Raw genomic sequence first — 27456 nt, forward strand, 5'->3', positions numbered from 1 at the left:
ATCCCAGAATCACAAGGAAAATTAGAAGTTTAAACGAGAACTGTATTTTAGTACCTCATTGGTTATCTCTGAATTTCTTTGGGAACAAGCATTAGCCAAAAGCAAGACCAGAGGATGCTGGGAAAAGCTCAGTGGGACTGGCAGCGACTGTAAGGAGAGACAGCAGGGTCAACATTTCGAGTCCGCGTGACTCTTCGTCATAAGAAGAGGACTTGAAATATTGACTCTGCGTTTTCTCCTTCCATTGCTGCCAGAGTCGCTGAGCTTTTCCAGTAACCTCTGTTCTTGTTTTAGGTTCATGCCTCCGCAGTATTTGGCTTATTAAATAAACATACACGTGCGATTGTGGCTCAGAAAGTATCTGCTCATCTTATGTGGTTCTGCCTAAGTCTATATGCAACCAGTGGGTGAAAACGATATCTAACATGTTGTGACAGTCGATATTTTTACCCTTTGGCTAATATGCTTGCTTCAGGCAAGCTCCAATCTCAGTGCAAAAAGGAACATGAGGAATAGGAGCTGGAGTCGACCATTCCTTCGAGCCCACTCATGACTGATCTTCCGTTTCAACAACCATTTTCTTGTGCTGTCCCCATATCGCTAGGTGGAAAAAGCAGGTGTCCTAATTTTCAGAAGCTGATACATGGGCTGAAAAGAACTATCAGTATAAGATGATTTCATCATAGCATAATTACACCACAGAGGGAGGCCATTCGGCCCATTGTCTCTGAGCTAGCTGACTCTATCATTTTGCCTGGAGCACCCAGAAAGTAATTTGCTCCCTTCTCCCAAGCTTCTCTATGCGTTTTCCTTTGAGTCCGCTCGTCTTCAAGTATATCCTCCTACTTGTTCTGAGGTTAGGCAACGCTAGCTAACCGTTTAGATCCCACACTATTCGACTGTGATATATCTTCCAATATTATTCGCTAAATCTCCTTTTTTATTTCGAAGAGTGAAAAATAACTGGGATGAGTTCTGAAAGAAGATGAAGAGGGCAGGAGAAGGAGGGGAAGACACAGCCACCAGGAGAGGTTGTAACAGCCGGAACTGCAAACTGTAACTTGATTTCAATGGGGCACCTCCAAGATTGCGCATGCGTGGTTATTTTTATATTGCCCCAGCTGCTGCGGAATATAAACAAGCTGATTAAACAGTATCTGGGCTCTCATCCAGCATATAAACACTAAATAAAAGATAGTTCCACTGTCTGGGGATCTGTTACAGACTGTTGCAAAGCTTGAAAGCCAGTGGAGCAGATAGCACTGAGTGTTCCAAGTATAAAGCATCAATCTTCCAATTCCAGCCTCCAGTCAGTGCCACATTTAGATTGCCGAATGAGGCTTTACCTCAGGTTTCCTTATCACTGGCTGCATGGCCGGTCAGCCACGAAGTTTATTCTCAACTATCTCGACTTGGTTTGCAAAGGAGGGGTATGTTAATCTGTGCTGGTTTTCAACAATATCCCAAGCCAGCCTGTCACGTTTCTGCTGGCGACAAACAGTCCTGGACTCATGAGTTGATGGAGCATTATACAGCAGGAAAGCAATGAAAGATTGGAGCAGGCAGAGGTAAAGTGGCCTTTTCTGTCTCAACCCGGCCTTTGAAATTCTACCAAGGCTTCTACAGGTTTCGTGTAAATGCGTACTCTGGGTTACCTCCAGCACAGTCTCCATGGGAGGGAACATTATGGGGTACATTTTTATCTGTATTATGAGAATATTAGAGCAGGAGTAGGCAATTCAGCCCCTCGAGCACACTCCACCATTCTATACCATCATAGCTGATCTAATCTTGGCCTCAACTCCACTTTCCTGCCCGTTCTCCATAACCCTTCAACCCATTACTAATTAAAAATCTGTCTATCTCCTCCTTAAATTTACTCAAAATCCAGGAATCCACTGCACTCTGGGGTAGTAAATTCCACAGATTCACGAGCCTTTGGGAGAACTAATTTCTTCCCATCTCTGTTTTAAATCTGCTACCCAATCCTTATCCTAAAACTATGATCTCACCCTATCCCCATAACCCCATCTAACTTTTGGACACTCAGGCCACTCCTGATTTTGGCACCAAAACGGATTCTCCATCCCGTCGCTGAACGTGATTTTGGCATCGGGAGTGGAGAATTCAGCCCCATAGATTGACACATCACAGAAGCAAGCTATTTGGCCCATAGCTCTTTACTAAAGCTATTAAATTAGTCCCATTTTCCTGTTGAGGTGACGGAGAATTGTGATTTGGCCTGAAATCCGTGCCTGCCCCAGATTTGGTGTTGGAACCAATTCTCTGCCCAATCGCGGGTGGCATTCTGTGATCTTGAGGCTAAGTGTTGACGCCATGAAAAACACCAACGCATTTCTCGACGGCGTCAACACGGCCTCTGGACCAGCAAGTCTGGCCCCTAAAGGGGGCCAGCAGGGCACTGGAGCGGCCCACACCACGATTCTCTGGCGCGTTGACGGTGAGTAGTTAGGAGGTGTTGCGCGAACACCTCATTTACGGGCTTCACGAAATGTGCCTTCGGGGTCGCGACTGCCGCCTTGTACAAGGCAGCTTTCTCTATCATTATGGAGGTTCACCCATGTGTGGAGGAGTCACAGCTGAAGGGTTTCGGAGGGAGATGTAGCGGAGGAGTCAAGGTAGGCCTCAAAACAGCGAAGCCGGTGTGAGAAGACATCCTTAGCTTCTGTTGCTCGTGCATCGAGTTTGAGTTTATCTGGCTTTTGAGCAGCTTCCATGGTGATGTACCATCAATTCACTGCAAGACTGTGAGAACGAGTGAACATAAGGCCTTATTATCCAGGAACTTGCCTGCCAGTGTCTGCTGTACAAATGAGTGCCACCCACAGGTGGCTAGTCTATATATCGTCCCGGGGAGGGCGGAACCAGAGGCGGAGCCCACCGGGGTTCTAGTACAGTGTCTGGAAGTAGACCGTATTATCAGTTCCGGGTCATAGGTCACAGCACTATATAGACAGTTCATACATTCACCACAATTTGTAAGCTGAATTTGGCCTTAGTTTGGGCAGGCAAGACATCTCTGGTTTGGAGAGCATTTTTGCAAAGGGATAGGCGGGCATGAGGCTTGGCACTGCCGAAGTTGATGAACTACTACAGCGAATATCGAGAAGGTTCGGAAATGGGGAAGGGTTGGTTTGGGGTTGGATGGAGACAGTATCCTATACAGGATCATGTTTGATGTAATTGGCGATGGCTCCTCTTCCGTTGTCACCAGCCAGGTACTCTACGAGTTCGGTAGTGATAGCCTCGTTAAGAGTCTGGAACAAGTTTAGGAAACATTTTCAGCTAGAGGCGATGTTGTTGAGGGCACCAATATTTAGGAACCGCAGATTTATCCCGGCGGGGTTGGACTCAAGGTACTGGGTCTGGGAATGTGGGGGGGGGGGGGGGGGGGGGCTGAGGGGGGGTGTAGAGAGACTTAGGGATCTGTTTGCATAGGGTAGATTATTTGTAGGGTTGGAGGAACTGGTGGAAAGGTTTCAGCTCCTGTGAGGAAATGGGTTCTGGTATTTACAAGTTAGGAACTTTTTGCAGAAGGAAACGTTTCCTCGGTTGCCACCCCCTCATTGATGGACAAGGTGGTCTCTGAGGATGAGTTGGGGAGGGGATGATTTTGGATATCTATGGGCAATTGATGGAGAGGGCCTCGCTTGAGGAGATAAAGAGGAAGTGGGAGAAAGAGTTGTGTGGTGCGTTTGAAGGGGAGGTGTGTGCGCCTTACATAGGGGGCAGAATTCTCCATTTCTGAGACTAAGTGTTGACGCCGGTGTAGAATTTGTGGAGTACCACGACAGCAAAACTGGTACCGCACCTGGGCCGATTCAGCTATTGTTAAGGGGCTAGTGCCAACACCACCGGGAACACAATCGATTCCCATGGGAAACCGTGCTGGATTTGCCAGTTTCGCGATTGACACTCAGGAGGCTGACAAGCTGCTGCCGTATACACACACTTCACTCCCCACACACACCACCCCAGCCAACAAGACAGCAGCAAGACGCGCGGCCCCAAGCTTCACGGATGCCAAGCTGGAGACCCTCCTGGATGCAGTGGAGGAGAGGTGGACGACCGTGTACCCCGGCCCGGAAAGGAGTCTGGAATGCAAATGCCACTCACTGTGCCTGGGTGCAGGTGACAGAGGTGGTGAGCGCCGTGGTCAACACCATCTGAACTGGCCAGCAGTGCCGTAAAAAATTGCACATCCTCCTCAGGGCGGCCAGGGTGAGTAGGCACTAACCCCGTCCCACACACCCCGTAGCCCTACCACCTCAACCCTGAGGGCATCAGAACCCCCTCCCAAAGCGGCCGCAATTGCCGGGTGCCCTGGCCTCAGAGGCCACCAGCTACCCACCCATGGGCTGCATGCGTCAGACTTTCTAACACTGCCGTTTTCCGTTTGCCCCTCCCACCAGGAGAAGGGGGCGCACAACCGCCGGGAGAGGGAGAAGACTGCAGGGGGACCACTGGACTCGCGGCCCCTGACCATGGCAGTGCATAGGTCCCTGGACATGGTCAGTGGCCCGGAGCAAAGAGAGGTCACCGGGATAGAGTTTGGCCATGGGCGAGGAAGTGAGACCCTGCTGAGTTACAGTTCCCCATGACACGTGTGTCAACCTTCCACCCCCAACACCGCTGCTGTATCTTCCTCCTCCTCCTCGAGCAGCTCTGGCTCATACAGCCGTAAGGCATACCCAAGGGCTGTAGTGGCTAGCAGGATGGCCACCATTGCTGGTTGAATTCCAGCGGCAGAACTATAAGTAAACTATGGTGATGTTGGACTCTTTCCGTAACCCCCCCCCCCACCTCCTCCCTATACCTCAACAGCCACAGCGCCTGTTTCACGATTTTTCACGCTGCCGAAAATCCCGCCCCCGCCGTGGCAGAAATTCTCCGCCACCCGGAAATTGGCGGGGGCGGGAATCGCGCCACGTCGAGCGGCGAGCCCCCTGCGGTGATTCTCCGGCCCGCGATGGGCCAAAGTCCCGTCGCTGAGAGGCCTCTCCCGCCGCCGAGGTTTGAACCACCTCTGGTGGCGGCGGGATCGACGGCGCGAGCGGCCCCCGGGGTCCTGGGGGGGGGGGGGGGAATGCCCCCACGGTGGCCAGGCGATCGGGGCCCACCGATCGGCCGGCGGGCGAGTGCCGTGGGGGCACTCTTTCTCTTCCGCCGCAGCCACGGCCTACACCATGGCGGAGGCGGAATAGAATCCCCCAGTGCGCATGCGCCGGTGGTGACGTCAGTTGCAGCTGCCGCTGACATCACCACCAGCGCATGCGCAAACCGGCGAAGGCCTTTTGGCCAGCCCCGGCGCCGGGCAGCGGGCGTCAAAGGCCGTTGATGCCGGTTTTGGTGCCGGTCGGTGTGGTGCCAACCGCTCCGGTGCGGGCCTAGCCCCCAAACGTGCTGAGAATTCCGCACCTTTGGGGAGGCCTAACGCCGGAGTGGTTGGCGCCACTCCGCTTCGCCGGGACCCCCCGCCCCGCTGGGTAGGGGAGAATCCCGCCCTATCTGTCGAGTTGGATTTTGGGCTGGAGCCTTTTCACATTCCGATGCCATTTCCAACGGGAATGCCTGGGTGAACACTGACAGGAGGCAAGTTGTAATTCCAGCGCAACCATGTCTCCTGTTTGATCATGAACTGAAGGCACACCCCCCCCCCCCCTTTCAGGTCTGTCTATATTTAATGGACTGACATTGTTTAAAATGGAGATGAACATGCTAACACTGGACAGCCACAACCCCCCCACACACCGCCAGTCGTGTTAATCACTCCATCCCATTGACAGTGCTCACCCCCCACCCCACCGATAATGCTCACCCCCACCCCACCGACAGTGCTCACCCCCCCATGCCACAAACAGTGCTCACCCCCAACCCCATTGACAGTGTTCACCCCCCCCACCCACTGACAGTGCTCACCCCCACCTCACCGACAGTGCTCACCCCCCCACCCCACCGACAGTGCTCACCCCACCCCACCGACAGTGCTCATCTCTGAGCCCTTATCTCCGTGTTCTGACTATCTGATCCCACTGTCATTGGAATCACAGAGCACACCAGGCACGGTAAAACTGTCAATTGGAACTTTAAAGTTCTCATGCAAGTACTGACGATGTGCAAATGTTAGTGCTTTCTCACCATCTCGAGGCCCATCGGTGATGCAGTTTAGTCAGAGGCCTCTCCTCCTATCAGAAGATTTGGGCCATCACACATCCTAAAGTGTAGCGCCCAGATTTCGATCCCGCTGAGGCCCAACCAGTTAGTTAAGCAAATGTTGACCTCTCTCAAGAAAAGACAACTTAGAGTCTTTCGTTAATTGTTTTGTCAGAAACTTGCATGACAGATGGCAGTATCTGTTAACATTGGGTAGACTCTAATTGCGGGGGGGGGGGGGGGGGGGGGGGGGGAGGGCATTGGCATGGAAAATGCACCAGGGACTAGTTAACTGCCAAGCTGGATTGGGTTGGATTTTGTTTATTGTCACGTGCACCGAGGTACAGTGAAAAGTATTTTCTGCGAGCAGCTCAACAGATCATTAAGTAAGTGAAAAGAAACGGAATTAAACTAAAATAGATAATCGGGCAACATAAGGTACACAATGTAACTACAAAACACCGGCATCGGGTGAGTCTTAGAATTCAATTTTAAAAGATTGGAACGATTGGAAGATAAGTAAAAAGAGGATCTGTTCTGGAGAGCTCGCAGAGAGTCGCCACGCTCCGGCGCCATCTTGATCTTTTGTTTGAATTCAATCAGAGTCCACTTTCCAATCAATCAGCACCCTCTTATCATGCAGTAAAAGTATTGTACCCTTTAGAATTGGTGTTCTTACAAATCTGTCTTGAGGAGTGCAAGATGAAAAGCTTCAACAGCATGTCTGTTTATTCAGCAATATTTGTTGGGGTCTTCACTCTGAAGTAGAATTGAGAGGCTCATATCTCCACACTAGCTTACCAGTACAACTGATGTGCTACGCGAATACTCCTGATTGAACGATCAAGTAAAAACTCCACAAGAGGGCTGTTAAGATGCCATTCGAACTTTACTGCCTGTAGAAAAGAGAATAGGCTTTTAAAAGGGGTTCATCGCATGCTACGTAATTTGCCAGTGCACTGTTCAGTCCCTGACTTAACTGAATATTAATACATGATCTGATTTTTTGCATAAGTCTTTGAGCTCATCAAGGCCCCAGGTGTGCTTGACGAAGTTTTGCTGTCAGTCAGCCACAAACAGCGATTCAAAGTTTCTCAACAGCGCCCTTCATCCTCCTTAAAATGCTGACGAGAGCTGCACAAAAATCAGACCACCATCTGTTGCTCAAAATTACCCAGGGTGAAATTCTGATGCGGCAAAATGGAGCTACACCTCTGGGGCATAACCTGCCTCTACCTATTCATGTGCCTGTCAGTATAATGCCACTGAAAGGCTTCCAACGTATATCTAAGATTCACTCCTCCTGCTATGGACATACTCCTTCTTCCGTGCCTACCCAAGTGAAGGTTGTATGTCACAATGAGTCATGCAGTGCACACAGGCATGTATTAATCTGTACCTTTGTGTAAACAGGAACAGCCGCTGGCACAAGGTTAAGATTATCGGTGACCATTGTTGATGCATATCCATAAATTAGTAAATTGAAAACACCAATCATGAGGGATTACAGGCACATGTCACTCAACAAATTAAAGATGCTAAACTTACAAGTGGAACAGTGGAAGCATATTACATGACAATATTGAAATAGTATTAGCTAACATTCCAGTGCCACTACATTACCCATTGCCTCACTGCAGTTTCTTGAAGGCATGTTTTGGTAACAAATGCTAGTTCCATGCCTGTCTTTTTCCCCGTCCTGGGGTTTGATCGCTCCATCAGAGGGTCCTGTATGCAGTTGAAGTCACCCCACCCTCCCCGTGATCAGTTGGTGTATGTCAATATCGGGGATTTCTGCCATGATCTTCTTTATAAAGTCTGCGTTGTCCCAGTTGGACGCGTACACATTCACAAGTTCCACCAGTGCCCCGTTCAGGTCACCGCTGACCATGGTCCCTTTGGTCTGTAACTGTCTTTGTCTCAGTGAACCTCGTACTCTTGCTAATCAATATGGCTACTCCCCTAACCCTCGTCCCGTCGCATGAATGGTACGTTTGTCCCACCCAACCCCTTCTCCCTCAGGTGCTTCTCCTCACATCGCTTGGTGTCAAGAAAAAACTGTTGAGAGGCTAAATGACTTTCAGGACTGCAAATCCAAGACATTTACGGAGGTAGGGTGAAGGCGTGGGCTTAAGTAGAATGCTCTTTCCAAGGACATGTGCAGACTCGATGGGCTGAATGGCCTTCTGCACTATAAATTCTATGATTCTCTGATTTCTCATCTCAGGTCCCATAATCCCATATTAAGGAGATTTACTGTGAGAGTACCTTTAAGAAATGGGTGTTTATTACTGCAGTTATGTCAGAGAGTGGGTAGAGCTGGGCTGTCTGTCAGCTTTTTACTTTCGCTTTAGGCTTTTGCTGCAGGATGGGTTTAGTTTCATTTTAGTTTCACAGCAATCACAGCAGGATGTGTGTGAATCCCTGCAAGCTGATGAATGTCCATTTGCTGATTTCAACTCGATAACTGTTCTCAGTAGTGAAGTTAAGCCTGATGTCTTTCTGTTTTAAAGGTTTTTTTTAAGTCTTATGGATATTGAAAGGACAGCTTAAGCATTATTTAGTGTTGTATTCTTTGGGGGTTGTATTTGAATTGATGGTTGTTAAGATGTTCACTGTATGTTTTAAAAAGGTTAACTTGAGTTCATAGAATAAACATTGTTTTGCCTTTAAAAAATACTTTTCCATTTCTGCTGTACCACATCTGCAGAGTGGGCTGTGTGCTCCCCATACCACAATCTATTAAAAGTTGTGGGTCAGGTGAACTCCATTATACATTTTGGGGTTCTCTAAATCCTGGCCCATAACATTACTATCAAATATTCAACAAGAGGATGGTCTAAAATATGATGGAAATGGAATTTTGTTTTGCTTTTGGTCAGTGTCATAACCCCACAAGGACCACGGGGAAACCATCATTGATGTCCCTGGGGGTCTCGTGGAGTACGAGCTTCCGAAGTAGGGGCAGAGGCCACCATCTGAGGGCTCGTTCTGAGCTAAAATAGAAGCAGGCCCAAAACAGGGCCTGCTGTGGTTAGTCCTCCCAGCTATGTCATGCAGACCTTTGTAAATAGTGTAAATAAATCTATGTTTGTTTACTGCCTGCCTCCTCTGAGCCATTAAAATCAGCTTATTTCTCAGCGATATTTTAGCAGGCATGAAAGACATACAAACATAGCCTTTGAGTAAATTACCTCCTCACTTAAATACAACGCAATAAGTGCAACAGCTTGCATTTTTAGAGCACCTTTAACGCAGCACCTCCCCACGCGCAATTAAATAAAGTTTGACACCAAGCGATGTGAGGAGATATTAGGAGAGGTGACCAAAGAGGACAATTTTAACAATGGTCGGAAAGAATTCTAGGGCTTTGGGCCTAAGCAGCTGAAGGCACGGTTGCCAATAGGAACATTGAGTAGGAAATAAAAAGTAGGAGCACGAGTGGGCCATTCGGCCCATTGAGCCTGCTCTGCCATTCAATGTGATCATGGCTGATGCTCTAACTCAAAGCCATAACCCTCTCTCTCCCCATATCCCTTGAAGCCTTTAGTGTCTAGGGAATCTATCTATTTCTTGCTTAAATACATCCAGTGACTTGACTTCCATGGCCTTATGTGGTAGAGAATTTCACAGGTTCACCACCCGCTGAGTGAAGAGGCTTCTCAGTCCTACTCGTATCCTGAGTTTGTGACCCCTTGTTCTAGACTCCCAGCCAGAGGAAACACATTCCTGTATCCAGTCTGTCCAACCCAGTCAGAAGTTTATACATTTCAGTGAGATCCCCTCTCATTCTTTTAAACTTCAATGAATACAGGTCTTATCGACCCAACCTCTTCTCATATGACAATTCTGCCATTCCAAGATCAGTCTGGCGAACCTTCGCTGCATTCCCTCAATGGCAAGCATATCTTTTCTTAAATAGGGAGATGAAAACTGCACAAAGTAACCAGGGGTAGTCTCAGCAAGGCCCTGTAAAGCTGCAGTAAGACACAGGTACACTTGCAATGAAGGCCACCATACCATTTACCTTCCAAACTCTTGCTGCACCTGCATGCTTGCCTTCAATGACTGGTGTTCCAGAACATCCAAGTTCCTTTGTACATCAACATTTCCCAATCTATCACGATTTAACTAATACTCTGCCCTTCTGTTTTTCCTCCTAAAGTGGATAACTTCACACTTATCCAAGTAATACTGCATCTGCCATATATTTGCCCACTCACTTAACTTGGCTAAATTGTCGCTTTACTTCCTGCTCACCACTCACAATTCCATAATTGTGTTGTCAGCAAACTTGGAAATACTACATTTGAGTCTCTCATCCAAATCACTGATGTATATTGTGAATGGCTGTACCCAAAAACTGATCCCTGCATTACCCTACCAGTCACTACTTTTCACGCTGAAAAAGACAATTTTCTACTACTCTCTGTTTCCTGTCTGCTAACCAATTCTCAATCCATGACAGTACATTATGCCCAATCCCATGCCATTTATTTTAGAGATTAACCTCTTATTTAGAACTTTGCAAAAGCTTTCTGAAAATCCACATACATCACATCCACTGGTTCTCCCTAATCTTTCCTACTAATTACCTCCTCAAAAGAGTCGAGTAAGTTTGTCAAACACGATTCCCCTTTCATAAGTCCATGTTAACTTTGTCTGATCTTGTTGACATCCTTTTTAATAGACTTGAGTATTTTTGCAACTGGTCAGGCTAATCAGTCTGTAATTCCCTGCTTTAAATAGCAGGATTACATTTCCCACTCTCTAATCGGCTGGTTCTGTTCCAGAGTCTACAGAATTTTGGAAGATGACAGCCTACTAGTTTCATGGCCACCTCCGGGATGTGGTTTATCATGGCCTGGGATTAATCAATTTGCAGTCCCATTAATATTTCCAGCACTATATTTTTATTAATACAAATTTCTTTCAATCCCTCCTTCTCATTAGACGCTTGCTTCCCCAGCATTTCTAGGAAGTTATTTCTTCTGTAAAGATAAAACTAGAATAGTTGTTTAATTGCTCTGCCATTTCCTTGCTCTCACTTATAAACCCTCCCATTTCAAACTGGAGTCTTTGCTAATATTTTCTCTTTTTAAATACGTATAGAGCGATGGAAAACAAGGGGCTGTTTAGCACAGGGCTAAATCGCTGGCTTTGAAAGCAGACCAAGCAGGCCAGCGGCACGGTTCGATTCTCGTAACAGCCTCCCTGAACAGGCGCCGGAATGTGGCGACTAGGGGCTTTTCACAGTAACTTCATTTGAAGCCTCATCGTGACAATAAGCGATTTTCATTTCATTTCATTTCAAGGATCCGAAAGAGGGCAGTATTTGTGGGTCGCAGAGATGCTGGATTGTAGAGCTGGAGGACATTACACCGCTAAGAAGGGGGGGGGGGGAGAACCAGTGAACACAACAGTGCTGGGAGAAGAGGGCCGAGTGTGAGATAGGATAAGGGCAGCAGATAAGTTGAAGTTTATGAAGTTGTGTTGTGGGGGAGGGGGGGTGGAGGCCAACAGTGGAGTACTGGAATAGTCACATCCAAGGTAACAAAGGACGATTCTGTGGTTCAATACTTTCAGGAAGGCAAGTATCATGGACTATCAGAGGCTAAATGCCCACGGCCTCCAGAGGTACATTCTCCCCAAGTGGCAAACCTGCTGCTGGCCCATCTGTAGAAATAATCCCTCATATTCCACCTTTGTGGTGTTTCCTTGTGATTGTATGATGGACTGCAAGGTACTGTGGTCAGGAAATGCAAGATATGCATTGTCCCAAATAGGATATCAGTTGGAGCTACAAAGGTGACCTCAAAACTAAAAGAAAATAACTAAAGGCTCATTTGAATGGATTTGGATTTGTTTATTGTCACGTGTACCAAGGTACAGCAAAAAGTATTTTCCTGCGAGCAGCTCAACAGATCATTAAGTACATGAAAGGAAAAGGAAGGGCAGCACGGTGGCGCAGTGGGTTAGCCCTGTTGCCTCAAGGCGCCGAGGTCTCAGGTTCGATTCCGGCTCTGGGTCACTGTCCGTGTGGAGTTTGCACATTCTCCCCGTGTCTGCGTGGGTTTCGCCCCCACAACCCAAAAGATGTGCAAGGTAGGTGGATTGGCCACACTAAATTGCTCCTTAATTGGAAAAAATGAATTGGGCATAATCTACATGAAATATATTCAACCGTTTTAGAAATCACTTGATAAATATAATTTTGGTTCTTAAAATGGCTACATTCTACTAACTGCCACTTCACTCACACATTTTATTTTGGGTTCTATCTACATGACTACTTATTGGTTATCAATGTAATTCATCATTTTTTCCCATAGAGATTAACCACTTCAAATTATTCAGCACTGATGGCTGGCTCGTTGCATCGGATCGCAGCTGGGGTTTGGTGAAAAAGGGAATCTCGAGGGCTAAATTTTAAGGGATAATTTAAATTTAGGGATAATTTCATTCAAAAATCTAGTTTGATTTTTCAATTAGCAATTAACTAAAAGTTGCTCTTTTGACTGGGGTGAAGTTTAGTCGCAGCTTTAAAACTGGAGTTTACAGACCCTCAGCAGAAGCTAGTTAATTAGACAACTGGTTTAATCCAGTTGCAGAAGCCTTGAATTAAGGGCCATAAAAGGAGGGCCCCTTCAGTGCTGCCGTGTCTGTACTGAGTGCTTTCCTGTTGCATCAGAGTGCAGCTGGAGTTTGGTGAAGAAGGGAGTTAGGTGAACGAGGGAAGACAGCCAGACCTGTGGGGGACACCTTGGGCTGGATTCTCCGCCCTGTCGTGCCCCATTTCTGCCCCGACCCACCGACGGGATTCTCCGTTACACCGGCCGGACAATGGGGTTTCCCATTGTGGGGCAGCCCCACGCCATTGGGAAACCCCCGGGCGCCGGAAAAAAGGAGAACCCTGCTAGTGGAGAATCCCCTTGACTCAGGCAACAGCTGAGTTTGAAAAGTTCTCCAGGAGTGATGTCACAGGAAAGCGGCAAATTCATTAGCTGGTAAGTAACTGCTGATTTACATTACCTATTCTAAATTGCTGTCAGATTAAAGGTAAAAAGGAGAAATATTTTAGAGATTATGAAAAAAACAGTTGGAAATGAAAAGAAAACTAATTAAAAACTAATGAGATAAAATAAAGTTGCAGGGGCAGGCAATGTGTTGTTCCTGCATGATGTGGGAGCTGGTGGGCCCCATTATGGTTCCTTGTGAACATATCTGTAGTGAGTGTTGATTGCTCGAGGAATTTTAGCTCGGAGTTGATGAGCTGGAGTCTGATCTTCGGATGCTGCGACACATCAGGGAGGGGAGAGTTACCTGGACAGTGTGTTCCAGGAGGCAGTGACACCCCTTCGATTAACTACCTTGAATTTGATCAATGGTCAGAGACGGGAGGGTGTGAGACAATGAGTGAAGTAGGTAGTGCGATCCAAGAGGGAGGGTTGCAGGAGCCTCGGTCTTGACCTCGTTCAACAGGTTCGAGGTTTTTGTTCCCTGTGTGATGAGAACAGGGACTGTGTGGAGGATGAGAAAACTGACAATAGCACCGTGGTACAGGGAGCCATTCAAGTGGGGAGTGGGGGGAGAGAAGGGAAATGTAGTCATTATCGGGGCTTGTATAGTTAATGGCATAGACAAAGTTCTCTGTGACCAGGATCGAGAGATCCGAAGGTTGTGTTGCCTACTTGGTGCCAGGGTTTGGGATGTCTCATCTGGGCTGCAGAGGAACCTGGAGTGGGAGGGGAAAGATCCAGTTGCCGTGGTCCATGTAGATACCAATGACATCGGTAGAACAAGGATAGAGATTCCGCTGAGGAAATATGAGCAGCTAGAGGCTAAATTACAAAAAAGTAATAATCTCCAGATTGCTACCAGAGCCATGAGCTAATTGGCATAGGATCAATAAAATTAAAGCAATAAATGCGTGGCTCAAAGTTTGGTATGGGAGAAATGCGTTTAAATTCACGGGACATTGACATCAGTACTGGGGAACAAGGGAGCGGTACTGATGGGACAGTCTTTACCTGAATCATGCTGGAACCGGAGTCCTGGCAATTTGCATAACTAGGGCTGTAGATTTGTCTTCAAATTAAATAGTGGGGGGGGGGGGGGTTCCTGTTGCATAGAAAATTGCAAAGTCAAAATTAAAAGAGAAGGTAGGAGTACAGGTTAGTGATGAGGTAGATTGTTACCAGAAAATAAAAGGAAGGGATAGCACAGTAGCATTATGGTTAGCACTATGGCTTCACAGCGCCAGGGGCCCAGGTTTGATTCTCTGCTTGGGTAACTGTGCAGAGTCTACACGTTCTCCCCGAGTCTGTGTGGGTTTCCTCCGGGGGCTCCGGTTTCCTCCCACAAGTCCCGAAAGCCGTGCTGTTAGGTGAATTGGACATTCTGAATTCTCCCTCTGTGTACCCGAATGTGGCGACTAGGGGCTTTTCACAGTAACTTCATTGCAGTGTTAATGTAAACCTACTTGTGACAATAAAGATTATTATTATTATATATGAATGTTATATTGCACCAAGGAATCAGACAAGAGTAGAGAAATTTGATGATAGGGAAGATTTAAAGGCTTTGGGCGGGATTCTCCGACCCTGGGGGGCAGCGTGAATCCCGCCCCGCCGCTCCGATCTGGCTGCCTTATTCTCCGGTGCCGGGTTTCATGCCACGCCGGTCGGGAGCCGTTGGCAGCGGCTCCCCTGGCAATTCTCCGGGCCCTAATGGGCCGAGTGGCCATCAGTTTCTGGCCAGTCCCACCGGCGTGATTGGACGTGGTCCCACCTGGCGCTGGCTGGTGTGCTCCTCGCGGGGGGGGGGGGGGGGTGGCACGGGGGGGTCTGACCCCGGGGGGGGGGGGGGGGCGGGTGGCCCCTTGCCCGTGATTGGGGCCCACCGACCTTTGGGCGAGCCTGAGCTGTGGGGGCACTCCTTCCTTCCGCGCCGGCCCTTGTAGGGCTCCGCCATGGTTGGCGCGGAGAAGACACCCTCCTGCGCATGCTCCAGAATACGCTAGCCGCTCTGTGCATTCGCTGAACCACGCCGGCGGTTCTGCACATGCGCTAACTTGCGCCCCTTCGGCGCCAGCTGGCTCAACACCAACCCCTCTGGTGCTGGCCTAGCCCCCGGAAGTGCAGAGGATTCCGCAACTTCCGGTCGGACCGACGGCGGAGTGGTTCGCGCCGTTTTTTACACAGGCATCGGGTCATCCCGCCGATCCGGGAGAATCCCGCCCCTAGTGTCTGAATGCACAAAGCATTTGGAACAAAATTAATGGGTTAACAGCACAGATAGAGACAAAGAGTGGCCATTGCTGGACAAGGTTACAAGGGGACCAGGCCTTGCAGTTCTATATTCAAGGGGACATAGCATTTCAGAAGGACAGATGGAAAGGAAAGGGAAGAGGTATAGCTTTGCTAGTAAAGGAAGAGATCAGTGCTGTAGTGAGAAATTATATAGGCACTGGAGATCAAAATGTGGAATCAGTCTAGGTAGAAATAAGGAATAGCAAAGGAATGAATTCCCTGGTGGGAGTAATCTATAGGCACATAAACAATAGTTCCACAGTGCGGCACTGTATAAATCAGGAAATATTAGAGGCTTGTAAGAAAGGTAATTTTAATATGCATATAAAATGGATTAATCAAATTGGCAAGGGTAGCCCCGAGGGAGAGTTGATTGAATGTATTCGAGATTGTTTCTTGGAGCAATGTGTTGTTGAACCAATCAGGGAGCAGACTATTCTGAATTTGGTATTGTGTAATGGGGATTGATTAATCAATGATTTCATAGTTAAAGATCCTCTTGGGAAGAGTGATCATAGTATGGTAGAATTTTAAATTCAGTTTAAGGACAAGAAACTGGAATTCCATACTAGCATTCTGGAGTTAATCAAAGGTAATGCAGATGTAATAAAAAGGGAGGAACTTAGAACAATCATCATCAATAGGGAAAACAAACTATTGGGATTGAAGACTGACAAGTCCCCAAGGCCTGATGGCCAAATCCTAGGGTCTTAAAGGAAGTGGCAGCAGATATAGTGGATCCATTGGTTATAATATTCCAAAATTCTTTGGATGCGGGAAAGGTTCTTTCAAAGGGTCATGAATCTGTGGAATTCACTATCCCAGAGTACGGTAGATGCCGGGACTTTGAGTAAATTTAAGTAGGATATGGACAGATTTTTAATCAGTGATGGTTGAAGGGTTACGGAAAGTGGAGTTGAGGCCGAGAGGCGATCAGCCATGATCATATTGAATGGTGGAACAGTCTGGGGGGGCTGAATTGTCTACTCCTGCTCCTAGTTCTCATATTCTATACCAGGCTATTCAAATAAGGGGCTGTAAATATCAGCTGGTCCATCAAGCCTACCTCACACTCATGATAAAATCGTAGAATCATACAGCACAGAAGGAGGCCATTTGGCCCAATCCTTCTGTGCTGGCTCTTGGCAAGAATTGTTCAATTTAGTTCCCCACCTCACCTTTTCCCCACAACTCTATATATTAGTCCTCCCGGAACATGTCCAATTGCCGTTTGAAAGTTTCTCTGGAATCTGAATCCACCATCCTTTCAGGAAATGTGTTCCAGATGGTAATATCCCGGAGTGTGAAATAATGGGCGCGATTCAGTGGACAGAAGTTTAAGTCCACTTTTGGGCACAACTGGCAGGGTGATTCTCGACAACAGCAGCGCCGAGAATTACCCCGCTATTCAACGGCACTTTGCCGGTTTTTTTGGCCTCTCAGCAGCAGGAATGGGTGTTCCTCTCCAAAGCATTGTGCTTAAGGTGTGATGCCCAGAGTTATACACAATACACACCTGGGACCTAAACAAAGATTAATCTAAGCTTCACGTGAGTTATCTTGTTTTTGTATTCAGTACCCCTTTAAGAGGCCAACACTGTCCATATGCTTCCTTAACCGTCTGACCAACCTGCCCTGCCACTGAAAGTATTTGGGAAAATGCACACCCAGGACCCTCTGCTCCTGTATCTCCCTCAAAATAATGGTTGCAGCATTCTGACTAGATACCTCCTCACCCCATGGATAGTGCTATCTCTATACTCGAACAACAACATGAATTTCCATCATGAGCATGAAATGAAAAATGAAATGAAATGAAAATCGCTTATTATCACGAGTAGGCTTCAATGAAGTTACTGTGAAAAGCCCCTAGTCTCCACATTCTGGCGCCTGTCCGGGGAGGCTGGTACGGGAATCGAACCGTGCTGCTGGCCTGCTTGGTCTGCTTTAAAAGCCAGCGATTTAGCTCGGTGAGCTAAATAATGAGAATTATAATGAGTTTGTAATGAGAAACCCATTACAAACTGGCACAGCACTGACATGCAAAAAGAGAATGATGGTCTGCTCCATGCATAACAGTGACAGCAAGAGGTGATAAAATAACCTGGTAAAATGTTCTGCACCTTTGGCCCACCTCCACTCTCCATAGCACCTGATTCATGCTGAGCTATAGTTATTTATTTCGTTTTGGTACCACACTCAAATGTGCCTGAATTAGCCTATGGAGAACATTGCAGTTGACCCCAGACCAGCTCCACACATATACATATCCTGAGCAGAGCTCACTGAATATGGATCAGCAGAAGGGGTCTTGGTTCAACCATGGAACATGGAGGTCTGGTGCATTGGCTAAACTGGGGTCAGCTGTACAGATCAGGGATCAAATCTAGGGTCCTCCTGTGTAGTATGTCTCAATAGCACCCAATGAGGTCTCACTAATCAAGTTAGGAGGAGAACTCACAGCTCTAGCCTTATTTAGGTTGCCATTTTTGTAACATATTTTGCACCTCAGGCCACCGTACCTGAGACAAATCTTTTACAGTGTTACAAGTATCGCACTATGATAGTGGTTCTATTAACTTGGCAACCCCACTTTGCGAGTCCCTGTCAGGTAGAAGAACGAGGTTCGGTTGTAACTCTGCTGTATAGTGCAATACTATATCAAAGCCTATTTACCTGAACTAACTGTGGCAGATAATCCAGCAGCTCATCATCCAGTATGGTTCCGATCTGTTGGACTGCAACCCGCCGAACCTCTTGATCTGAAAAGCTTATCAAATGGAAAACAGAAGATACGAAGTGGAACAGTGAGTGAACTAACCGCAGCTCATTAGCACACAAGTCTCAGCTGAACAATATTATGTTAAAGACACCCCCGAATTCAACTGATAAGTGTGTATATTTATGTGATAGTCGAAGGTAAGGACTTCACACCAGGTAGACAGGGTAAAAACTAGGTTTATTTATTCTACTCAAAATACTACACTTATACTATTCCTCACCCTGCAGGGTCACCCTCCACGACCTGTTCCCAAGTCAGGGTTTATATCCTGTGAGGTTCCTCCCAATTAGGGGGGAGGCTCCGAATACCCCTCCCCCTCCAATTTACCTGGTGAGTTTGAACTCCAAGATGTAGGAGGGGAACGGTACACAATATAGGGTTTGGCCCCTGAGGGGGGGTCATAAGAATTTGAAAACAAATTTAACAAATGTTTTTACTCCCAGAACAAAGTTAATTCTATTTTGTTCAGACGCCAAGCTTGGAAGACTCTTTATGACCAGATTTTCTTCTTTTTAAAAAACAATGTGCCTCTTTGCTACCAAGATGGTGCGTCCAAATGATTTTGCTGTGGTGATTTTGTGGAACACGATCTCATCGGTTGTAATGACTGAGACCCAGGCAATCATGATGCACACACAGTGATGATTCTTTCGCACTTTTGAAGTAACTAATCTAGCTGGCAATGATGGAAAAGAAAACCCTCATTAAACTCGCTGTGACATTTGCAAAACCATTGAGTATGGCTTAGTGGCAAATTGATTTTTAAAAAAAATTCCACTTATCAAGTTTTTGTTGCGTTTGGAATGAAGAAATCGGATGAGCTATTTTGACGAGAGTTTCACTCTGAAACCAGTTTAAACAATGAGAATTTAGAAGCGTGGTAATTTAACATGGGTTGCATTAATTTCAAATGTTTTGTCAGAAAGTTTCACTGTTTGAGAAAAAGAACCGAGGAGAAAAAATAGCAAGCTAACATAAATAACATTGCAGATGTCATAATGACAATGGGAAAATTCTGCAGGAAGAAATTCCCGCAGGGAATATCATCAACTTAATTTATTCTCTTCATGTTTTTATGGGATTAATGCGGAGGGAGGCTGCCAAAAGCCAAATTGCAGCTCCGCACAGACTTTGGAACATCAGAAACAGGAGGAAGCTATACAACTTCATGAGCCTGATTCTCAATTCAGTTGGATACTGTACAGTGATCGGCACCTGAACTTCATAGAACAATAAACGGAACTTAATTTGTCTGCCTAAACTGCACATGTCTCACCAAACAAAAATCTATCAATCTGGAAAGCCCAAATTGACGCTGTACCCACAGCCTTCTGGGAGACAGAATTCCAGGGGCGGGATTGTCCGGTTGCCGTTGCCGAAATTGCGTTCGGCGATTGGCTGGAGAATCAAAGTTTACGACCAAATCATTATTATCGGGGCTGGTTTAGCATAGTGGGCTAAACAGCTGGCTTGTAATGCAGAACAATGCCAGCAGTGGGGGTTCAATTCCTGTACCGGCCACCCCAAACAGGCGCCGGAATGTGGCGTTTAGGGGCTTTTCACAGGAACTTCATTGAAGCCTACTTGTGACAATAAGCAATTTATTATTAATGCAAGTATATCATAATTAGTTATAATATAGGGCAGCACAGTGGTGAGCACTGCTGCCTCACAGCTGGAATTGAACCAGGGACCCGGGTTCGATTCCAGCCTTAGGTGACTGTCTGTGTTGGGTTTACATGTTCTCCCCATTTCTGCGTTGGTTTCCTCCGGGTGCTCCAGTTTCCTCCCCCAGACCAAAGATGTGCAGGTTAGGTTGATTTGCCCCTGTGTCCAGGGATGTGCAGGTCAGGTGATGGGTTACGGGGATAGGGTAGGGGTGTGTGCTCCCCTGGGTACAGTGCTCTTTCGGAGGGTCGGCATGGACTCAATAGGCCAAATGGCCTCCTTCTACACTCGAGGGATTCTATAATTTCTATGATTACAAAGGAAGCAGACTTTCCACATCCCACAGGGGCTGCCAGTTGGTTGAGGTGCCACCCACCATAGCCACCCAGTCAGCTACCATCCTGAGAACTGGGGCATGCATACGCTGTGTGTTTGATAGTCATAATTAGTGAATCCAAGAGGAAAACATTGAATGAAAAGCTTTGACAAAGGGTCCTTTGGACTCGAAACGTTAGCTCTTTTCTCTCCCTACAGATGCTGCCAGACCTCCTGAGATTTTCCAGCATTTTCCCTTTGGATTCAGGAAAGCATTGAACGTGCTCAACACATTCACTTAAAACAGTGAATAACAGTATTTTATCAATATATCTTGCAGTATGCCATCTTTTTATTGTGCAGGACAGAAATGGCCCCAAGTAAAGCCAACTGACTTGATGACATCCTCAACAAAAGCAAAACAAGCTTTTAGCTATAAACAAACGCAATAGAAATTAATAGTGACCAACAGCATATGTGACAACCATCTCTTGATCGACAGTGACTGGCAAGTGCATTATTTGTGTATTAATAGCCATTGAATTGCCAGTAAGCCATTGGGTGACTAAGTATGTGACGGGCAGCACGGTAGCATTGTGGTTAGCAAAATTGCTTCACAGCTCTAGGGTCCCAGGTTTGATTCCTGGCTTGGGTCACTGTCTGTGCGGAGTCTGCACATTCTCCCCGTATGTGCGTGGGTTTCCTCCGGGTGCTCCGGTTTCCTCCCACAGTCCAAAGATGTGCAGGTTAGGTGGAATGGCCATGCTAAATTGCCCTTAATGTCCAAAATTGCCCTTAGTGTTGGGTGGGGTTACTGGGTTATGGGGATAGGGTGGAGATGTGGCCCTTGGGTAGGGTGCTCTTTCAATAAGCCGGGGCAGACTTGATGGGCTGAATGGCCTCCTTTTGCACTGTAAATTCTATATCACCAAATGATAATGCATTTGGCAACTAATAACTGCCTTTCTTGTGCCTGTTGCTGGTTCTCTTTTTGAGTGTAGTTTGTAAGAGGGCTTCTGATACTCTCCTTGGTAGTGGAGTGAATGGGGAAGCATTTTATACTTGTGAGTGTTTAAAACAGTATTGTTAAATATAAGTTCATGGTTACTGGCAGCACAGTTTGGATGGCTAATTATCCCTGAGGTTCCTATGGCCCTGATTGCACAGCTCATTCTCAGCTTCCCAGATGTGACTGAATCACACCATACTGACTCACTCCCATGTCAAGCGTTCCTTATTTGAATGCTGTATACTTAATGCTGAGCATATTTTTTGTATTCTCGTGGCACCTTCCAACTCTTCATTAACACACCCGATCAGGGCTTGAAAACGCCCCTTATCATTGCCATGGTGCTACTTCTGAATTTTGCCTTTTGTTAAGCTGACTTGGGATTCGGCACTCACATTTTGTTTGCATCTACCTCCTGTGAATCTGCAGAAATTACTCCTGAACAGCAGCTAAGAAGGCTGAAGCCAAGAGCAGAGAAAATTATTTTCTGTGCTAATTTCCATGAACAAGCGTCGTGGCACAAATGAACAAATAGCTTGACTACACTTCTGTCAGAATCAAGGCATTGAGCCTGTACATTGCAATAGCTATTTACTTAGAGATTTATTCTGAAAGATTTTGGCCAATAGCATAAACCTCTCTGGCATACTGCACTTGTCGATTTTTTTTTTTGCCTCACATTTTATCACTCACCAAAGCACGCTTTCCCCCCCCCCCACCCAGTTTCAAGAATAAGTCATCTTGTCTCCATGCAACATTTCATGAAGTGCCAACATAGCTTTTCCTTCCTCCGCATCACACCCCAGAAACTGGCAAGATTCAGTCCCCTTGAAGCAGGTGGCGTTGGTGCAATGAGGCCTGAGAAAAATGAATTAGGTTGTGCCTGCCAAGTGTTAAACCCCAAACTGTTTGACATTTTGTGGTGTGTTTACAAATCCATTTGCCGAGCCAGTTTTCTTTTCTCCCAAATTGTGGACAACAGGAGGGCAGAGTAGGGAACAGGCCTTGCTGACAGAACATTGTTTCAAATTGATTAGCCTGTGGTGACTGGCTTCTTATAGTTCCATTACCAGGGAAATGTTGAAAGATGTTATCAGTTTATCCTGTAATCACAGTGCTGTGAGACTGCCTATCAAATCTTCCTCCCACTAACATACGCTCTAGTGTCTGCAACTGCTGGTAACGGTATATTATCCTGTCAAAAACAGCTTGAAAATTCATGAAAATAAAAATTCCACAGCAGCCTGATGCAAGTCTTTTGTCTTCATGGCTAGCCTAAGTACATATTACATTAAACCAAATTAAGAGGGCCAAATGATGAAAACAGGTTACGTAGACGAGGTTGTATTCCCTTGAATTTGGATTATAGAGAGATCTAACTGAGGTGTTTACAATGAATAACAGGGGCGATTCTCCGATATGGAGGCCAAGTGTTCGCGTCGTCAGAGCCCGGGTATGAGCTATTCTGGCCCCCAGAGGGGGCCAGCATGATGCTGGAGTAGTTCACGCCGCTCCAGCCTCCTTACGCGGCACCAAATGGGCGCCGCGCCAACCCGCGCATACGCAGTTGGGCCAGCGGGCCGCGCTATCCTGCGCATGCGTGGGGAACTTCTTACGCGCCCGCCCCGACCCAACATGGGGTCGGTGTTCAGGGGCCGGCCGCGCCAGGAAGTAGGTGCGGGGGGGAGAGGCTGGCCCGCCGATCGGTGGGCCCCGATCGCGGGCCAGACCCCATCGGATTGGCCTGCTTCTTGGTGCTGATTCCAGCGGCCGGCGCCACGCCAAATGCGCCGTCGCAAATGGTGCCGATTCTCCGCACCTCGATGAATCTCGCGCCGGTGTCGGGGCGTCGTGGCGTGGTTCTGGTGATTCTCCGGCCCAGCGCGGGGCTTGGAGAATCGCCCCCAAAGAGTAGGTTAGATAGAGAGAAACTATTTCTTCTTGTGGGAATGTCCAAAATAAGGGTGCAGTACCTCAAAGTCAGAACTGGCTATTCAGGGATGAAGTCAGAAAGCAATTCTTCGCTTGAATTCAGCTCCAAAAAGCTGTTGAGGCTGGAGGGGTTGGTGTTGGGGGCAGGACCATCAATTGAAATTTTCAAAACTGAGATTGAGGGTTTTCATTAGGTAATGGTATGCAGGCCTATGGAACCAAAGTGGGTTGATAGACCTAAAACACCGGTCAGCGACAATCTAAATGGATGCTGGAAGAGGCTCGAGGGGATGAATGACTGCCTTAGGTGGCTATGTACCGAGAAAGGCCCATGTGCAAAGCTTGAAACAAAGTTCCCATCAATTCACTTTCATCTCAAATTGCTGATATGAACACCCCTCTGTTCTCTGATTTAGGACTCATACTTCAGTCAGGCCCTGACGTCTACAAAACTGAAACTCAAGTTTGAAAAAAATATGCACAGATGGTTGGAATTATGGGGTTGTGAATTGTTCCGTAAAGGTTCGTAAGACACACCAGTTGATCGAATATGCCTAATAATTTACCACACAGATATCATTAATTCAAAATCATTACACTTTGAAACAAATAGGCAAAGGCAGCTAATTAAAAGAATCCATTCATATGAATTATGAATGTCCGAGGTGTATAAAACACCAAATCCATATTTAGTGCTTTCAGTCCCAGAGATGGAAAGGTGAGAACATCATAAAAACAGCTCCTTCACAGATTCACTGATGTTTTCTAAGATTCAGCTCCCAAATGAACTAACCTGGGTTCAGACAGAGAATTTTGGAAATACACAGAAGGTCTGGCTGCATCTGTGGAGAGAGACACAGAGTTAATGTTTCAAGTCCATATGGCTCTTCTTCAGAGCTGAAGAGAGGTAGGGCTGCCTCTATCGGCTCACAGTTGTATGGACTCAAAACGTCAACTTTTTTTTCTCTTTCCACAGATGCTGGTAAACCTGCCAAGTTTCTCTGGCATTCTCTGTTTTTATTTCAGATTTCTCGCACCCGCAGTATTTTGCTTTAATTTGTTCTAACCTGGGTTAGAAATGTTTGCTGTCAAAGGATGCACCAAGTTTCAGCTCGCTCAGAATGCTTCATCTATTTCTCAATACTAACTTCACCACAGCACTGTGCCAATCTAACACTTCTATTTCCTACAATAGCCGTCCTGGTACATTCATGACTACAATTGTGAGATTGTGGGCAGACTTACGCTGTTGAATTATGCCTATGTGACATGACACAATGCGAAGATATTTTTCTCAACAATATTTTATGACAGAGAAAATAGACTTCTGTCCCATCTGCTTTTAGAAGGCCCAAGGTAAAAAGACAGCATTATCACTCACTGTATCTCCTACTCCCAACACTAAGTGTGTAATACTGTAAAATAGAAGGTGTACTACAAGTATAAAACTGATGAAAGACAGCCTGCAGCAACCATTAGCTTTAAACAAATACTTCCTTAACATTTTGAGATAAGCGGGAGGAAAATCACTTGGAGATAAGTCAAGACTTACCTTGAAAGCAATAGTCCCAGTAACTCTAAAGGGTTGGCTGAGAGGTTCCACCTCCAGAGAACTGCGTGAATCTCAGGCAGAGAACCCGAACACCAGCTGGGTGCACTGCCCAGTAAGAGAGGAAGGAAACAGTTTGAGCTGTTACAGAAAGAACGTTTGGTCCACAGCAAGTTTCTTTCTTCCTTACCAATCCTGCAACAAAAACCCCCAATAGAACAGAAGTGAAATTGTTGTGATGCAACTTCTCAAAACCTTACACGTGCTGTCACAATGGATGATACCAGCATTCCAGAATTGGAATATTTTCCCCAGACTGAAAATATTAAGTCAGACATGACACAAGTTAAAGCTTTCTCTGATAATGTAGTTCAGCCCTAATCTGGGGCCAGCCTCTCTCTGTGAGCAGTTAGCTGTCTTTTAGATTTCTGCTCTTCAAATCTCCATCATCCTAGATGAGAATTACCAAGACAAGCTCAAATTGATAAAGCGCTTGTGTGTCTGAGGTATTCCACCCATTGGGCATTTGATCGAAAATTTCTCGTGGAGGATTTAAGCATTGCCTTTTAATAATGTTAGAAAGCAAGTGGAAAGTGAGGGCAGCACAGTGGCACATTGGCTAGCGCTGCTGCCTCACAGTGCTAGGGACTCAGGTTTAATTCCGACCTTGGGTGACTGAGTGTGTGGAGTTTGCACGTTCTTGCCGAGTCTGCGTGGGTTTCCTCCGGGTGCTCCGGTTTCCTCCCACAGTCCAAAGATGTGCAGGTTAGATGGATTGGTCATGTTAAATTACTCCCTATTGTTCAAAGACGTGTAGGTTAGGTGGGGTTATGGATGAGGGATTGGGCCTAGGTAGGGTGTTCTTTCAGATGCTCGGTGCAGACCTGATGGGCCGAATGGTCTCCTGCTGCACTGTAGTAATTCTATGGATTCCAATCCTGATCAGAGAGATGAATTGTGTTCAGAAACACTGGCCGGCATTCTCCGCTATCCGGCGGGGTGGGCCGTACCTGCGCCGAGGAGTGGCGTGAACCACTCCAGCATCGGGCCGCCCGGAAGGTGCGGAATCCTCTGCACTGTCAGGGGCTAGGCCGGTGCTGCCGGGGTTGGTGCCGCCACAACCGGCGCCAAAAGGCCACCGAGTTGGCGCATGCACGGGACCGCCAGCATGTTCTGGCTTAATCCCAGTGCATGCGCAGGGGGGTTCTTCTCCGCGCCGGCCATGGCATTTCCCTGGGCCAGATTCCTCTGCGTCTCCTCCCCGAGGACTCCGCAGGCCGCCCACAGAGCCAGGTCCCGCCGGTAAGGACCTTGTTTGATTTACACCGGTGGGACTGGCCGAAAACGGGCGGCCACTCGGCCCATCGCGGAGCGGAGAATCGGCGGGGGGGGCCACTGCCAACAGCCCCCGACCGGCGCAACGTGATTCCCGGGTCCGCCGAAAAACTGGCGGCGGAGAATCTGGCAGCCAGCGTTGAGGCGGCGGGGCGGGATTCACACCGCCCCCCCCCCCGGCAATTCTCCGGCCCGGCGGGGGTTCGGAGAATCCTGCCCACTGTTCTGGGTAGGGTCGTACAAGCAGGGACTGTTTCATTAATCTTGAAACATAATGATATTAATTCAAAAACGGAAAGAACAAAACACCTCAAACATTTTAACCTGTTATGAAATTAGAATTCAAAGCATTTAATCTCTCAGCGAATTAATGTACTGTGCTATGAATCAGGATTAATCTGCATCCTGTGCACTGTTCTCAGTCAGGTAGGCGAGGGTGAGATAACACTATACTATACAGTACAACACAATACAAAACACCATGTTAGAAAGGAGAAAAAGCAACAAGCCTTCCAGCAGCACAACATCACAAAACTAAAATTCTGACTGGAGTCTCTCCCCCATAAGTCAGGGTACTTAGGCTAATGCAACCACCTCAATTCTCACTGCAACAGAGCAGCCAATTTAAGACAAACCATGGATCTTGCTATTCTCATGTTTCATTACCACAACATGCAGCGAATTGATCAACAGAGCAGTTGGGGTCAGCTCCTTTTTGGTAATTCATTCGGTATGAATAAACAAATTTGCAGGAGTAAGAAGCCATCCAGCCTCTTGAGCCTGTTCTACCATTTGATAAGACTGATCTGACTGTGGCCTCTGCTTCCCTCACCATCCCCACATCCTTTGACTCACTTGTCACATCTATCTAACCTAATCTTAAAAATATTCAACAGCCGAGACTCCACTGCCCCCTGGGCAAGAGAATTGCGCAGACGGACAATAATAATAATCTTTATTATTGTCACAAGTCGGCCTACATTAATACTGCAATGAAGCCACTGTGAAAATCCCTTAGTCGCCACACGCCGACGCCTGTTCGGGCACATTGATGCAAAATTCAGAATGTCCAATTCACCTAACAAGCACGCCTTTTGGGACTTGTGGCTGGAAACTGCAGCACCCAGAGAAAACCCACACAGACATGGGAAGAACGTACAGACTCCGCACAGACAGTGACCCAAGCCGGGAAAAGAAAATCTCCTAATCTCTATCTTAAATGGGAGACTCATTATTTTTAAACCGTGCCCCCTTGTTCTAGTCTTTCTCACATGGGGAAACATTCTGTCAGCATCCACCTTGTCATGTTCCCTCAGGATCTTATATGTTCAATAAGATCACCCCTCAATCTTCTAAACTCCAATAGGTTCAGACCCAGCCT

General features: G+C 46.9%; 1 protein-coding gene across 1 annotated transcript in view; it reads right to left on the reverse strand.

Moving 5' to 3' along the window:
- The window catches only part of LOC119973296 (phosphatidylinositol 4-phosphate 3-kinase C2 domain-containing subunit gamma-like), a 307465-nt gene that overhangs the window by 114587 nt on the left and 165422 nt on the right, over window positions 1–27456 (reverse strand). Inside the window, 3 exon segments of the mRNA XM_038811105.1 lie at window positions 6976–7070; window positions 18162–18255; window positions 24744–24935. Coding sequence (XP_038667033.1) covers window positions 6976–7070; window positions 18162–18255; window positions 24744–24935 — 381 coding nt within the window.

This window comes from Scyliorhinus canicula, chromosome 11 (genome assembly GCF_902713615.1).
Source record: "Scyliorhinus canicula chromosome 11, sScyCan1.1, whole genome shotgun sequence".
Lineage (NCBI taxonomy): Eukaryota > Metazoa > Chordata > Chondrichthyes > Carcharhiniformes > Scyliorhinidae > Scyliorhinus > Scyliorhinus canicula.